The sequence below is a fragment of the Rattus norvegicus genome, chromosome 8 (assembly GCF_021556685.1).
Source record: "Rattus norvegicus strain SHRSP/BbbUtx chromosome 8, alternate assembly SHRSP_T2T, whole genome shotgun sequence".
Taxonomy (NCBI): domain Eukaryota; kingdom Metazoa; phylum Chordata; class Mammalia; order Rodentia; family Muridae; genus Rattus; species Rattus norvegicus.
Genome location: NC_141541.1, coordinates 58,581,312 through 58,593,544, shown reverse-complemented (window position 1 = coordinate 58,593,544; position 12,233 = coordinate 58,581,312). Strand labels below are relative to the sequence as shown.

The 12,233-nt window shown below is 43.7% G+C and overlaps 1 protein-coding gene across 3 annotated transcripts; it reads left to right on the top strand.

The window, feature by feature from the left end:
• Positions 1-4,287: 4,287 nt before the first annotated feature.
• Pts (6-pyruvoyl-tetrahydropterin synthase) lies at positions 4,288-11,290 on the top strand. 3 transcript variants are annotated; one of them, NM_017220.2, is given in 6 exon segments: positions 4,288-4,417; positions 6,079-6,158; positions 7,430-7,452; positions 7,928-7,984; positions 10,198-10,268; positions 10,455-11,269. In NM_017220.2, coding segments are annotated over 6 exon segments (435 nt in total). In that variant the 5' UTR covers positions 4,288-4,337; the 3' UTR covers positions 10,579-11,269.
• Positions 11,291-12,233: the final 943 nt, after the last annotated feature.

Below are 12,233 nucleotides of genomic sequence, written 5' to 3'. Positions count from 1 at the left end.
TTATGATCGTGTATGTTTTTTTTTTCTTTTTTTTTTTTGGAGCTGGGGACCGAACCCAGGGCCTTGCGCTTGCTAGGCAAGCGCACCACCACTGAGCTAAATCCCCAACCCCGTGTATGTTTTTAATATCATTTAAAATATCTATTTTATGTGTGTGAATGTTTTACCTGCATATACGTATGTGTATCAGATGTATGTCTGGTGCCTGAGGAGGTCAGGAGATCATCAGATGCCCTGGAGTTACAGATGGTCGTGAGCCACTGTCTACGGGCTGGGAACTGAACCCATGACCTCTGTAAGAGGAACAATCCTGAGCCTTCTCTCCAGCCCCTTTATATGTTTTTAAAAATATTTATGTTTGTGCGTGTGTGCGTGTGTGTGTGTATGTGTGTATGTGTATGTGTGTGTGTATTTGTGTGCGTGTGTGTGCGTGTATGTGTGTGTGTGTGTGTGTGTGTGTGTGTGTGTGTGTGTGTGTACTTGAACGTGAGTACCGGAATCCCTGGAGACCAATACAAGTGCTGGAAGTCAAACTCAGGTTTGCATGCTCTCAATTGCTTAGTGGTCCCTTCAGTCCTGGGTTTCTATTGTCTTAGGCCTCTTTTTTGAAGCCATCAAGCAAGCATTGGTATATTTAAAGTTTTTGCAGAGCCAGATGTGGAGGCCACCTTTACCAGCAGAGGCGGGCAGATGTATGAATTTAAGGCCAGGCCAGACTTTTCTACATAGTGAGGTCTTGTCTCCAAAATAAATGAATTAATGGATGAATAAATAAATAAATAAAATATTTAAGATTTAAAAATGATTTGTTATTACTACACTGTGTCTATGGACAATGTGGGTATATGTGCAGACATTGGTGTTTAAGGAGGCCAGAGGACAACTTTCTACAGAAGGTCCTTTCCTTCTGCCTGGAAACTTCTGGGCAGTTCCCATCTCCACATCAGAGTGCGAGGATTGTAGCATCTGTCATCGGGGTTGTGCAGTGAGCATACTTATCCACTGAGCCACCTTGCCATCTCTGGAGAATATTTTGAGGATAGTCTAACATATATCGAATATTCTCATCTCTAGCTAAAAGAACACAGAATGGGCAAGACGTCTCAGCAGGTAAAAGGTGCTTGCAGTGCAAGCCTGATAAGGTGAATTTGGTCCCTGGAATCCTCATGAAGATGGAGGGAGAAAACTGACTCCCCACCCATGTGCTGTGGCACTCATGCTATCCCCTGCTACACACAGGTTTTGAAGAAGGAATACATATAGAAAGATTAAAATTAGGTTATTACCACTATCATGTAGGTGATGGAGGCCCTGGCAAGAGAAATGCAGAATGGCGAAGGACAGTAGTAGACTTAGAGCGTTGGTTCTCAGCTTTCCTATTGCTGTGACACTTTAACACAGTTTCTCGTGTTGGGGTGACCCACAACCGCACAATTATTTTCGTTCTTACTTCATAACTGCAATTTTGCTACTGTTCTGAATCATAATGTAAAGTAAATTATAATCAGTGTTTTCTGATGGCCTTAGGTGACCCCTGTGAAAGGATTGTTTGACCCCCCCAAAGGGGTTGTTGTCTATATGTTGAGAACCACTAACTTAGAATCTAGACCAGCACTTTGCTCTCTCCAAGTCTGTAGTAGGTCATACATAGTCAATCTGTTATCCTTGGCCTTAAGGAGTTTGGGACAAGAAGCCAGAGCTATCACATCTGGTGGCCTCTGAACTGGGAGTTCCTCTGCTCTCTGTGGCAGATGCTATGCCAGTTCACTCCAGTTTCCCTCTTACAGACTGCTCACCACCACCCCCACCTCTCCCTCAGCTCAGTCTTCAGAAGTGGCTGTCTGGAGGGACATTGCTAAAAGCAATCTCCAGGTTTTTTTCTGGAGAGTCAAGAGGTTCCCTTCTTTACTTGTGCAGCAGGTGGCAGGAGAGACCATATAACTGTCTCATTTCTAAGGCTAATTTTACTCATTCAGGTAAACTGCAGGCTCCCCTACCCAGCAAATGCCATCCATGTTCTCTTTCCTTTCCGTTACCCCTTGGCTGAGCTTTAACCTTGGGCCAGCGAAACTGCCCAGGGTCCTTTTGTCTGTTCATGTTTCTGGAAGAAGTTCTTCCAGATGTGATTTGGTTAACTTAATCACACAGTCCTGGACCGCACAGTCCTGGAGTGTCAGTTTCTTCTATAAATTTCTGTAGGGATTACTCTAAACCCCATTAACTCTTTCCTCTTCAGTGAAGCATACCTTACACGTAAATGCCCGGTGTGCAGGTCTGCACCATGACAGTAACATACAGGGCTATGTTTTGTGAGAGGCAGAGTGTGATGCATCGACAGAGCTATTGCAGATGTGGGAGCATGGAAGCCTTTCGAGGATAGCTCTCCTGAAGTTCACAGAAGTCTACGGGGAAAAGCATTCCATGCATTTCCTCAGACAAAACACAGAGGTTTAACATAGTCTGTCTAGACATGTAGGTCGATGGGGTCTCTGACTTCTGGGAAGCACACATATCTGAATGCATCTCTCTCCTGCACATGAACCTTTACTTCACCTCAACACGACAGTGATGTTCAGTGTACAAGCGAGAGGAAAAGAAGAATGAGGCAGCCTGATCTTGGATCAGCTTGCAAGATACAGAACAGAATGTAAGATGGCCAGGACTGGCTTCCTCCTCTCTCTCTTCCTCCTCTTCCTTGTCCTTCTCCTTCCCTTCCTCCTCCTCTTTGTCTTCAACCTCTTCGTCTTCATCCTCCTCTTCTTTCCTGTATGCATAGCTCCAGAGAGTAAGCTGCAGCTATCTGGGCAAGCAGGACTCAGCTATGCCTGAAAATGTTATTTAAACAGTTGGACATTCCTTTCTCTTGGAGGCAAAAGGTGGGGCCTCTTTTCCTTTATATGTAGAAAGACAGTCACAATTCTTCCACTAATTGGTCTCCAGTCAATATTTCCAATACACTCTCCTCCGTTTTGCATGCACCCCAAGATAGCCACAAGTTTATTACTAAGCATTAAGTAAGCTACATTTCTACATTTCTCTGGCTTAAACTCTTTCCTCCTGGAATTTTCTATTCACCCATCCGCTGGACTCCTGTAAACCCACCTTAGACTAATTTCTTAGGAGCTTTCTTTTACTCTCTGGCACAAAATTGGTAATTTTTCGCTTGACATGTTACTTGTTTGGCTGCCCCATTACACTGAATTGTCAGATAACAAGGACCATTACGTTATTCTGAGGTGCATGTGTCTAATAGTTAAAGCATCTGGGATTAAGGTCTTAACTGGGTGGTGGTGATGCAGGCCCCTTAATCCCAATACTTAGGAGGCAGAGGGCAGAGGCAGGTGAGTTCCAAGCCAGACTGGTCGACAGACCAAGTTCCAGGAGAGCCAAAGCTACTTAGGCAAACATTTTTTAATTTAGTTTTTAAATGTAATTAATGGATGTGTGATGGCTGTGAGGGCTGTCGTGTCAAAGGTGTCCATTTAAATTACTTATAGGATTTTATTCTTTTGAGTTGGGCCTTGAGCTTGCCATCCTCCTGCCTCAGCCTCAGTGCTGGCTGGGATTACAGACATATGCCATACTGATAGCATTTAATAGAAACTAACCTCCTGAGACAACGAATGCAAACCCGGAGCCGGTAAATGTTGCACAAGAACGGTGGGGATTACATTGGAATGCCTTTCCATTTCAAAACCCCGAAAGCCAGGAATCTAAAACTAGGAACAGTTTGTTCCTTCTGAGGGTTCTGAACAGGCTGCCTCTGGTTTGAGGAAGTCTCTTTGCATGCCATTCTCTCACTTGGATATTGAAGTGTCAAAGTTTTCCTTTATTTTCCACTTAAGCTAGTGTTTTACTATGTTGCCTAGAACAGACCGGAACTCCTGAAACGGATGCCCCAGCCTCAGCCTGCAGAGTAATTCTAATCCTTGGCAAAGGTTTCCTTTTTGTTAAAGACACTCTCAATGTGGTACTGGGCTGGAGCGCATCTGATAAGGGCACCCTGACATTGGATTTGTCTACTCTAACCCAGGTCTGTCAAAATGGAGTTTTCACTTTCGAGGAAGACACAAATTATCCTGGGCAATTTTAAAATCCAGGCCTCTGGCTCCTCACCCACCCAACTCAGGCTAGTTCTTATAGCCTAGCAAAGACTGAACAGGAAGGGCGCCAGTGTTGCCTCCAGGTGGACCGAAAAGTGCCACGCGCCGAAACCGCTCCCAGGAGTACTTCCGGCGGGGAGGGCCGAGTTTGCACTGCGCAGCCGCGGGGGAACCGGGCTGGCCTCGGTCCCGGAAGCCGGAACCCGTAGCTTGTGGGTCTTTGGTCTGAAGACCATGAACGCGGCGGTTGGCCTTCGGCGCCGCGCGCGATTGTCGCGCCTCGTGTCCTTCAGCGCGAGCCACCGGCTGCACAGGTGGGGTGTGCCCACGTGTGTCACCGCACTGCGGGGCCTGTCCCGCTATGTCCCTGGGATCGTGGCCACGCGGGTGGGTTAGAGCCGAGCTGGGGCGGGCGGAAAAGGAAATGGTGAAGGTGCGGAGTCGCACTATGGGGCCTCACCCAGGAGAGGGCGATATAGCTCTGATCCCGGAGGATCCTCTCAGGAGAGATTCCCTTCAGAGGCTGCCTACATCCAGAGGCACAATGACAGGAGCATGGGCTACCAGGTGCAACACAGGGTAGCTTTCATCCCCCTTTAACCAAAATAATAAAGCCAGCCTTGATGCTTTCCAAAGGAGCAACACAGTCGTGATTGAATCCCAGAGACACAAGACCGCACCTCAGGGTTGGTTTCAAAGGGAGCTTCGTTACTCGAAGTTCTGCTCTCCGAACCTGCATTTCGTCATCTGGGAACAGTCATTTCTAATAGCATCCATCCACTCCTTACTGGGCACGGCTTTGTCCCATGCTAGGGGACAGGGCTGTTATAGGGAACAGCAAACACTTGTCTTTAAAATGTTTAAAATGTGGCCAAGTTTGGTGCAGTGAGAAATCTGCAAAAGTCTTGTGAACTGTAGTGCGCTGAGTGTGCGCAGTAGTAGAAAGTAAAGGGGGATAAGAAAGATCTTAAAAGAGTTTAAACTTAAAAAGTTGTGGTTTTGTGTGCTGTGTGTACAGCTTGCATGGAGGAGTCTGTGGAAGCCAAAAGAGGGCCAGATACCTTGGAACTGGAATTACAGGCAGTTCTGAGCTGCCGCGTGGGTTGGCTGGGAACTGAACCCTGATCTTTTGCAATAGCAGTAAGCACTCATAACTGCTAAGCCATCCTTCCAGCCTCTCAAAGGGATTTTTATAATACAAAGCTTACACGCAGAGTTAGTAAGGATGCACAAGATAAGACGTTGGCTGACACAAATTCATTAGGCTAGTTGTTTTCTGTCTTGAATGACAGCCATGCATAGTTGTTTTAAAGTTTCACCCGATTTGAGCGTCCCCAAACACATTGGTAAAGTTTCCGCTAGGCAGCTACTGAGGCAGAGAAGGGCAAGATAGTTAAAGGAAGAGCCTGAGGTGGTTATTTTTCAGGAGGAACAAACATTTTTAAGCTGCTGGAGGACATGTATGTCTTCGTGCTTCTCGTTGCTCCTTGCTTCGTCTCTTATCAGTGTTCGTTGAATTGGAAAGAGGAGAATTGGGATATAGCTCAGTAGATAGAGTGCTTGACTATGTGGTGCTTGCTTACGTAGATCTCAGGGCTTGTGAGGCAGAGGCAAAGAGGGTCAGAAGTTGAAAGTCCTGCTAAGCTACCTAGTGAGTTTGAGGCCAGCCAGGGATATAGGGATCCTTGACAGAGAGAAGGCAGGAGAGCAAGGGCTGACTGAGAAGATTCGTTGAAATCTTGCTGTGGAATAAGTGGGTTGGATTTAAGGCTTTTGGTGACTTATGTGGTGCTGTAGCTTATTTAGAGAGTGGCACATTGGTTCTTGATGGAAATTCGGATAATGAGATCCAAGCCATCTCTCCGGTTGATCATCTGAAGTAAAATTGTAGAGTTTTCACAGGCCAAAGCAAAACCAATGGAGGAATTCGGAGGACTTAATTTCGTCAGACTGCTCTCTGTCTTTCTTTTGTCAGCCCATCTCTGAGTGCTGAGGAGAACTTGAAAGTGTTTGGGAAATGCAACAATCCGAATGGCCATGGGCACAACTATAAAGGTGAGCGAGGAACGAATTCTCTGTCAGGAAGAGTGGAGAGTGTAAATCCAGAGTTTGTCAGTAGGGAGCCTGGACAGTGTCAGGGCTCCCAGCCCTTCAACCGACCTGTCAGGAAGAACGGAGAGTGTAAATCCAGAGTTTGTCAGTGGGGAGCCTGGACAGTGTCAGGGCTCTGAGCCCTTCAGTGGGAATTCAAGACAAAGAGCCATTGTCTTGGTTGGATAAGCATTCTGGTTTACCTCACAATTGTCTACTGTGTTAAAGACAGTAGAAAACAACAATAAAATGATTTAAAGCCTTTTCTTTGCCATTGGAATGCACAGTAAAACTGCCCTTAACTGTTTCCTTTTAATTATGTTGGTCAGAAACTAATGTTAAAATTTGATTATAGTTAGTGTTTGAGTTCACAGATATGCCTAACCTGATTTGAACTTGATACTATGTATATATTAATTGAAACATCAAATAGTGTCCCTTCATATATAGACTTTTTTATATTTTTATGTATTAGTTAAAATGTAAAAATTTTAAAACTTCATAGCAAAACAAAAAACTATTATTTTGAGTAAATAATGGCCAATAAACGGGCATATTGCTTCGGAATACATTGTATGACAGGAAAGGAGTTTGTTATAAAACTTTCCTGGTAGTATTCTAAGTGACTAGTCGGAGGAAAAGGGATGTGATTCTTTGAGCCATGGCTAATGCCTCAGAACAGGCCCTGGAGTGTTCTGGAGGCTTCGAGAGGGCCTGACTCTCCTTTTCTCTGTAACCTCTCAGCCTCAGTGGACTTACGGGCAATATCTAGTGGTGTTTGTGTGGAACGGGGAAAAACCCAAACTTTGAAAGGTGCTGACCAATTTCCAAGCACTTCATGTGAATGCTCTGAGCACACACACTCCCGACAGTAACAGATGAGTGTTTTTGCCTGCTGAGGAGATGGGTCAGTTTGGTACATAGCTGGACACACAAGATTGAGTAGCATCTCCCTCCTCCCAGGGACACCAACCTTATAGGCAGGAAGTTTCCCCACATTTTTTGGATCTGCTAATGCTCTCCGCTCAGCCAAAGCTTCCTCCAAGCTCCTCTGTCTGGGCTGAGTCTTGCATTGATTGATAAACAGATTTTAACGAAAGGAATAGATATTTGGAGAAAGGTTGAAGTCTAGCCTTGGGGACCATAGATCAATGTTTATGTGACTAACTTGTGTGTATGTGCTAATCTGTTGAAAGTCATATGTTTTGTTGCTGTTTTTGTTTTCTTTCTCACAGTTGTGGTGACAATTCATGGAGAGGTAGGTGTTGGAAAGGGCGCGTGGGTTTGTTCAGAACATGGGGCCGCCTTCCAGACAATGGTGGGGTGTGTGTGGAAAGCTTGTGTTTGTTTCAGTTGTTTCGTGACTGTGGTGAGCTCCTGCCATGCCAGACCTGCTGTCACGTGCACATGGGGAGAAGAGCCATCTAGTAGAAAGGGTGCTGGCAGGACATGGTACTTCTGTACTGAGAATATTAAGTGTCTCTAGGATGAGGCAGTGTGAGCACAGTCAGCATGTGGTACAGCCTTTAATAATCTTCGAGGTGTCTTTCACATTTAGACAGGGTCTCATGTAGCCTAGGCTGCACTTGAACTTCCTGTGTAGCCGAGAACTCCAGATCCTCCTGATTCTGTTTTCACAAGTGCCAGGATTGCAGGCACGAGCCACGCCCCAGCTATGTGAAAGTGTCCTCATGGAGAGCCTAGAATGATATTCACGCTCGTTTTTTTCTTAGATCGATCCGGTTACAGGAATGGTTATGAATTTGACTGACCTCAAAGAATACATGGAGGTAATGCCTTGTTGGGTGCTTTATTAGTGATATCCCCTTAGTGTAATTTTTAGTACCCCCTGTTCACCCGTCTCTTGAGGTGACCTGACTGTATGAGTTGGGGTGGGTGGGGCAGTGACAGAATGTTTGCAGTTGAAGTTGTGCTGCAGTAATGGGAAGAAACGCTGTATGCTCATTTCCTGGTCTCATTGCCAATCGCATTTTTCTTCTTATTACATTTTACCCCTTTTACAACAAAACCTTTTCTTTGAAGATTTTTGTTCATTCTTGGAATGTTGTACAATTAATAAATTAAAAAAAACCAAATTTACTTTTAATTATGTAAGTCAGGTTATTAAAGCTTAAGTATTGGAATGCAGAGAGGAATGAAGGAGCAGAGCCCCATAAATAAACCAGTCTGGGTGACCGTAGAGGCTGGAAGCCTTGGGTCTCTGGGAGCTGGAGTTGCAGGTGGTTATGGGCCATCCCCTGGGGGTGCTGGGAACTCAACTTGGGTCCTCTGAAAGCGCATCAAGCACTCCCAGCTGCCTAACCTCAGACCACCTCTGCAGCCCCAACTGTGGCTCTATGCTAAGTTACTGAGACAATTCACGATAGAGACAACACATCAGAATGTAGTCATTAAATTGGGGTTGGGGATTTAACTCAGTGGTAGAGCGCTTGCCTAGCAAGAGCAAGGCCCTGGGTTTGGTCCTCAGCTCTGAAAAAAAAAACAAAAAAAACAAAAAAACAAAAAAAAACAAAAAAAAACCCAAAAAGCTTCTTAATTGTATCATTGTAAAATTCTTGCGTTGTAATTCATTCCATGGATTAAAATTGAGGGACGTCGGACAGTTAACCTATGTGGTCTTTCTTGTTCCCGAAGTTGGGAACTTTTGTTGATCTCGTTTCCATTCTTCCCCCATTTGAACCTGCTTGTCTAGTTCTCTGTTCTCAAGGTTGACAGATGTTTGTTAAAAGTGTTACTAATAATTACTTTCTCATATTCATTATTCATCAGATTTGTTTCTTTGCATCATTTTAAAAAGCTAATTTATTATTAGAAATACAAAGATGAGTGAATAACACATTTCCCATAGACTATATACATTACCTTTTCTGGGAGGTAGAGAATAGTAAGTGGTCAAAAATTATTGAATAAACAAATAAAGGAATGAATGAATAGTGCAGTGCTTATTAATTTAGAGAATTTCTGAAGACAGAGACTGTGCATTCTCTGGGGCACAGAATATATGCATGCAATACTGTGCACTCATACACAGCAGGGAGAAGCCTCAGCATTCAAAGGACTGAATACTTAGGAAGCTTTGGGGATTTTCTTCCTCCTTTGGGAGCCTAAATTATTACACACTCCCACCAGTAATGACTTCTTGTGGCCATAGAGTCTGCTAGAAACTTTGATGGAGAAGTTGGGACCAGAACAAGGATCCAAGATAGAGCAAAGATATTTATTTTCTTGGTATTCATATCTCTTTATTTGATTTATTTTTTAAAAATTAGCTAATTTAGGAGTTGATTTAGGACCTACTTTTTTTTACATATATAATTCCAGTTTTACTGAAGAAAACCAGTTATTAGTGTATCTTCTTGAAATCAGACCAGGTGGAAAATTAGTTTTACAAATGGTTAAGTTTTTGTACAAGTGCTAATGGTAAAAATTTAGAATAAGAAAATTAACAATCTCTGCTAATGACAAGAAGTAACATTATGTCAGTATGTATAAACATTAGGATGTCAGAATATATAAACATTAGGAAGTGTAATCTCCGTGTTTATTTTTTTTTCTAAGACAGAGGATCAATAAATTATTCTTTAGGGCAGAATTTAGAAGATTTCAGACCAGGTCTTAATGGAGGTGCACTGTGCTGTGGAAGGTGGTTTGTAGTAACATTGTAGACAGAATTCAAGAAGTGCCAGACTGAACTGTGACTCATGATGGCTGTGTTTCTAGAAAGTTCCAGGAGCTCTATCTCTGTTTTTGTGGTTTCTTCCTTCTGCATTCAGGGGCGAGGACACACAGTCATGACAGGGAACTAGGTCTGACCTTGTTTCACAATCGTGTAAGACTGCTCTGTAGAACCTGGAAGGAATACTTGCCAGTGTTAAGTCTTGGCTTAATGAGAGGGGGAGGCTCAGAGACTTTGGGGGAAAGGAACCCTTTGGAGTTTGAGTCCTAAATGAGATGAGTGGTGTTCCCTTCTCTCCATTTGCAGGAGGCCATTATGAAGCCCCTTGATCACAAGAACCTGGATCTGGATGTGCCATACTTTGCAGATGTTGTAAGGTGGGTGTCACTGTCTGGCCTTGGGCAGTAGAAATGAAACAAATTAACATTGTGATTATCCTGTGATTTCTAAAATTTTGGTGTCACAGTAGATTTTGTTTCAGGAATTCCTGTTTTATATAAATATTAAATTTGAAATTTTGTTCACTATATGAATTTTGAACTTCTTTCATTCTTTTTCTTCAGCACGACAGAAAATGTAGCTGTCTATATCTGGGAGAACCTGCAGAGACTTCTTCCAGTGGGAGCTCTCTATAAAGTAAAAGTGTATGAAACTGACAACAACATTGTGGTCTACAAAGGAGAATAGATCTTAGGTTTAATATTGTAGAAAAGCTAATTTCTTTTCTTACTAGAAAAAGCTCTTTGTCCTTTTAAAGTACACAGCAGTCATCACCTACCCGTGTCTCCATGTTGTGTTCTGGTGTGCCTGAGCGTTAAAGGGATTGTGAGGTCTGTATGTAAATGCATTAAGAAGCAAATTCGAAGTGCATCCTGAGTGTATTCTTGGTGAGAAAGCAGGGGAGAACTGAGGATTGAAGCCCGGGCCTCACACATGTGAAACATATACTCTGCTCCGACATGCATCCCAGTCCGCCAAGGCCGTTTAGAGGATCTTTACCTAGAGATAGAGATTGTTTTATCTTCAGCTGGAGAGACAGCTCAGTGGTTAGGAGCACTGACTGCTTCTCCAGAGGTCCTGAGTTCAAATCCCACCAGACGGTGGTGGCTCACAACCATCTGTAATGGGATCCGATGCTCTCTTCTGGTGTGTAGGTGTACATACAGACAAAGCATTCCTACATTTAAGAAAATACATAAATAAGTTTCAAAAATTATTTCATCTGGGGCTGGGGATTTAGCTCAGTGGTAGAGCGCTTACCTAGGAAGCGCAAGGCCCTGGGTTCGGTCCCCAGCTCCGAAAAAAAGAACCAAAAAAAAAAAATTATTTCATCTGAGCAAAATGTTTTGATGTGGAATTATGTAAAGGTAAAATAAACCCACTTTTATTGTCTGCCTTATTTTCAGCATTTATTTTTTTTCTTGGTATAATATAAATAGTAAAAATAGTTATGGAATTTTGCTGGGCCAGGGCCTGCTGTAGGCTGACCAACTCAGCTACTATCTGGCCTACATCCAGGGCTTTGAATTGGTCTACTTACCCCGATATCTACCCTATCTACAAGCTTCTGGAGCACATGAAGGAGCTGGTCCTGCAGAACAAGAGCTACAGGATTACTGCGACCCTGTCAACAGTGTGATATCTGAATCTTGACAATGATTTAGCATTTCTACTTTATAGTGCTTCAGAAACCTTGAACCAGACCAAGGACTTATTACAATGAATATTTACATGCACAGCTGCCTAAGCAAAAAAAAAAAAAAAAGGAAATTTATATATAATATTTTATTTATATACATTATAAATATTTATGCATAATGTATATAACACACTGCAGTCTGTAATGCTACTACTGCGAATGAATGTCCGTGAAGAGGTGGGAAAGGGAGCAAAGCTGCTAGTGAGTAGTAGAGAGGAGTGGGGCTAGAGATGCAGCTGTGGTGATGGGCGTGAAAGAAGCCTGTGGTAGATGGGGAACATGTCATTGCCGTTGCTAAGCGGGGCTGACAGGGTGGTGTGCAACAGCCTGCAGCATCACTCCCACTCGGTCCCTGAAAGTGCCCCTAGCCCCATGATCACCTTGGTTCTGAGCAATAACAGGAAGACTGAGACGAAGAACCTGGACTCAACCTCCTCAAAAGTTCCCTATGGTCTGTGTCACCCCTGGGGGCTACTTTGGTGTCCATAGTCCCCAGTCCCAGGCCACATTAAAGCCTTAGGTTCATGTGCATATCTGTGGTCTTACAGCAGCAAGGAGGTATGTTGATATTCCTGGCCCAAGGTACCACCAAAGACCATATAAATGTCCTCCGTCTGGGCCTCCACCTGAGGCCATGCTGATT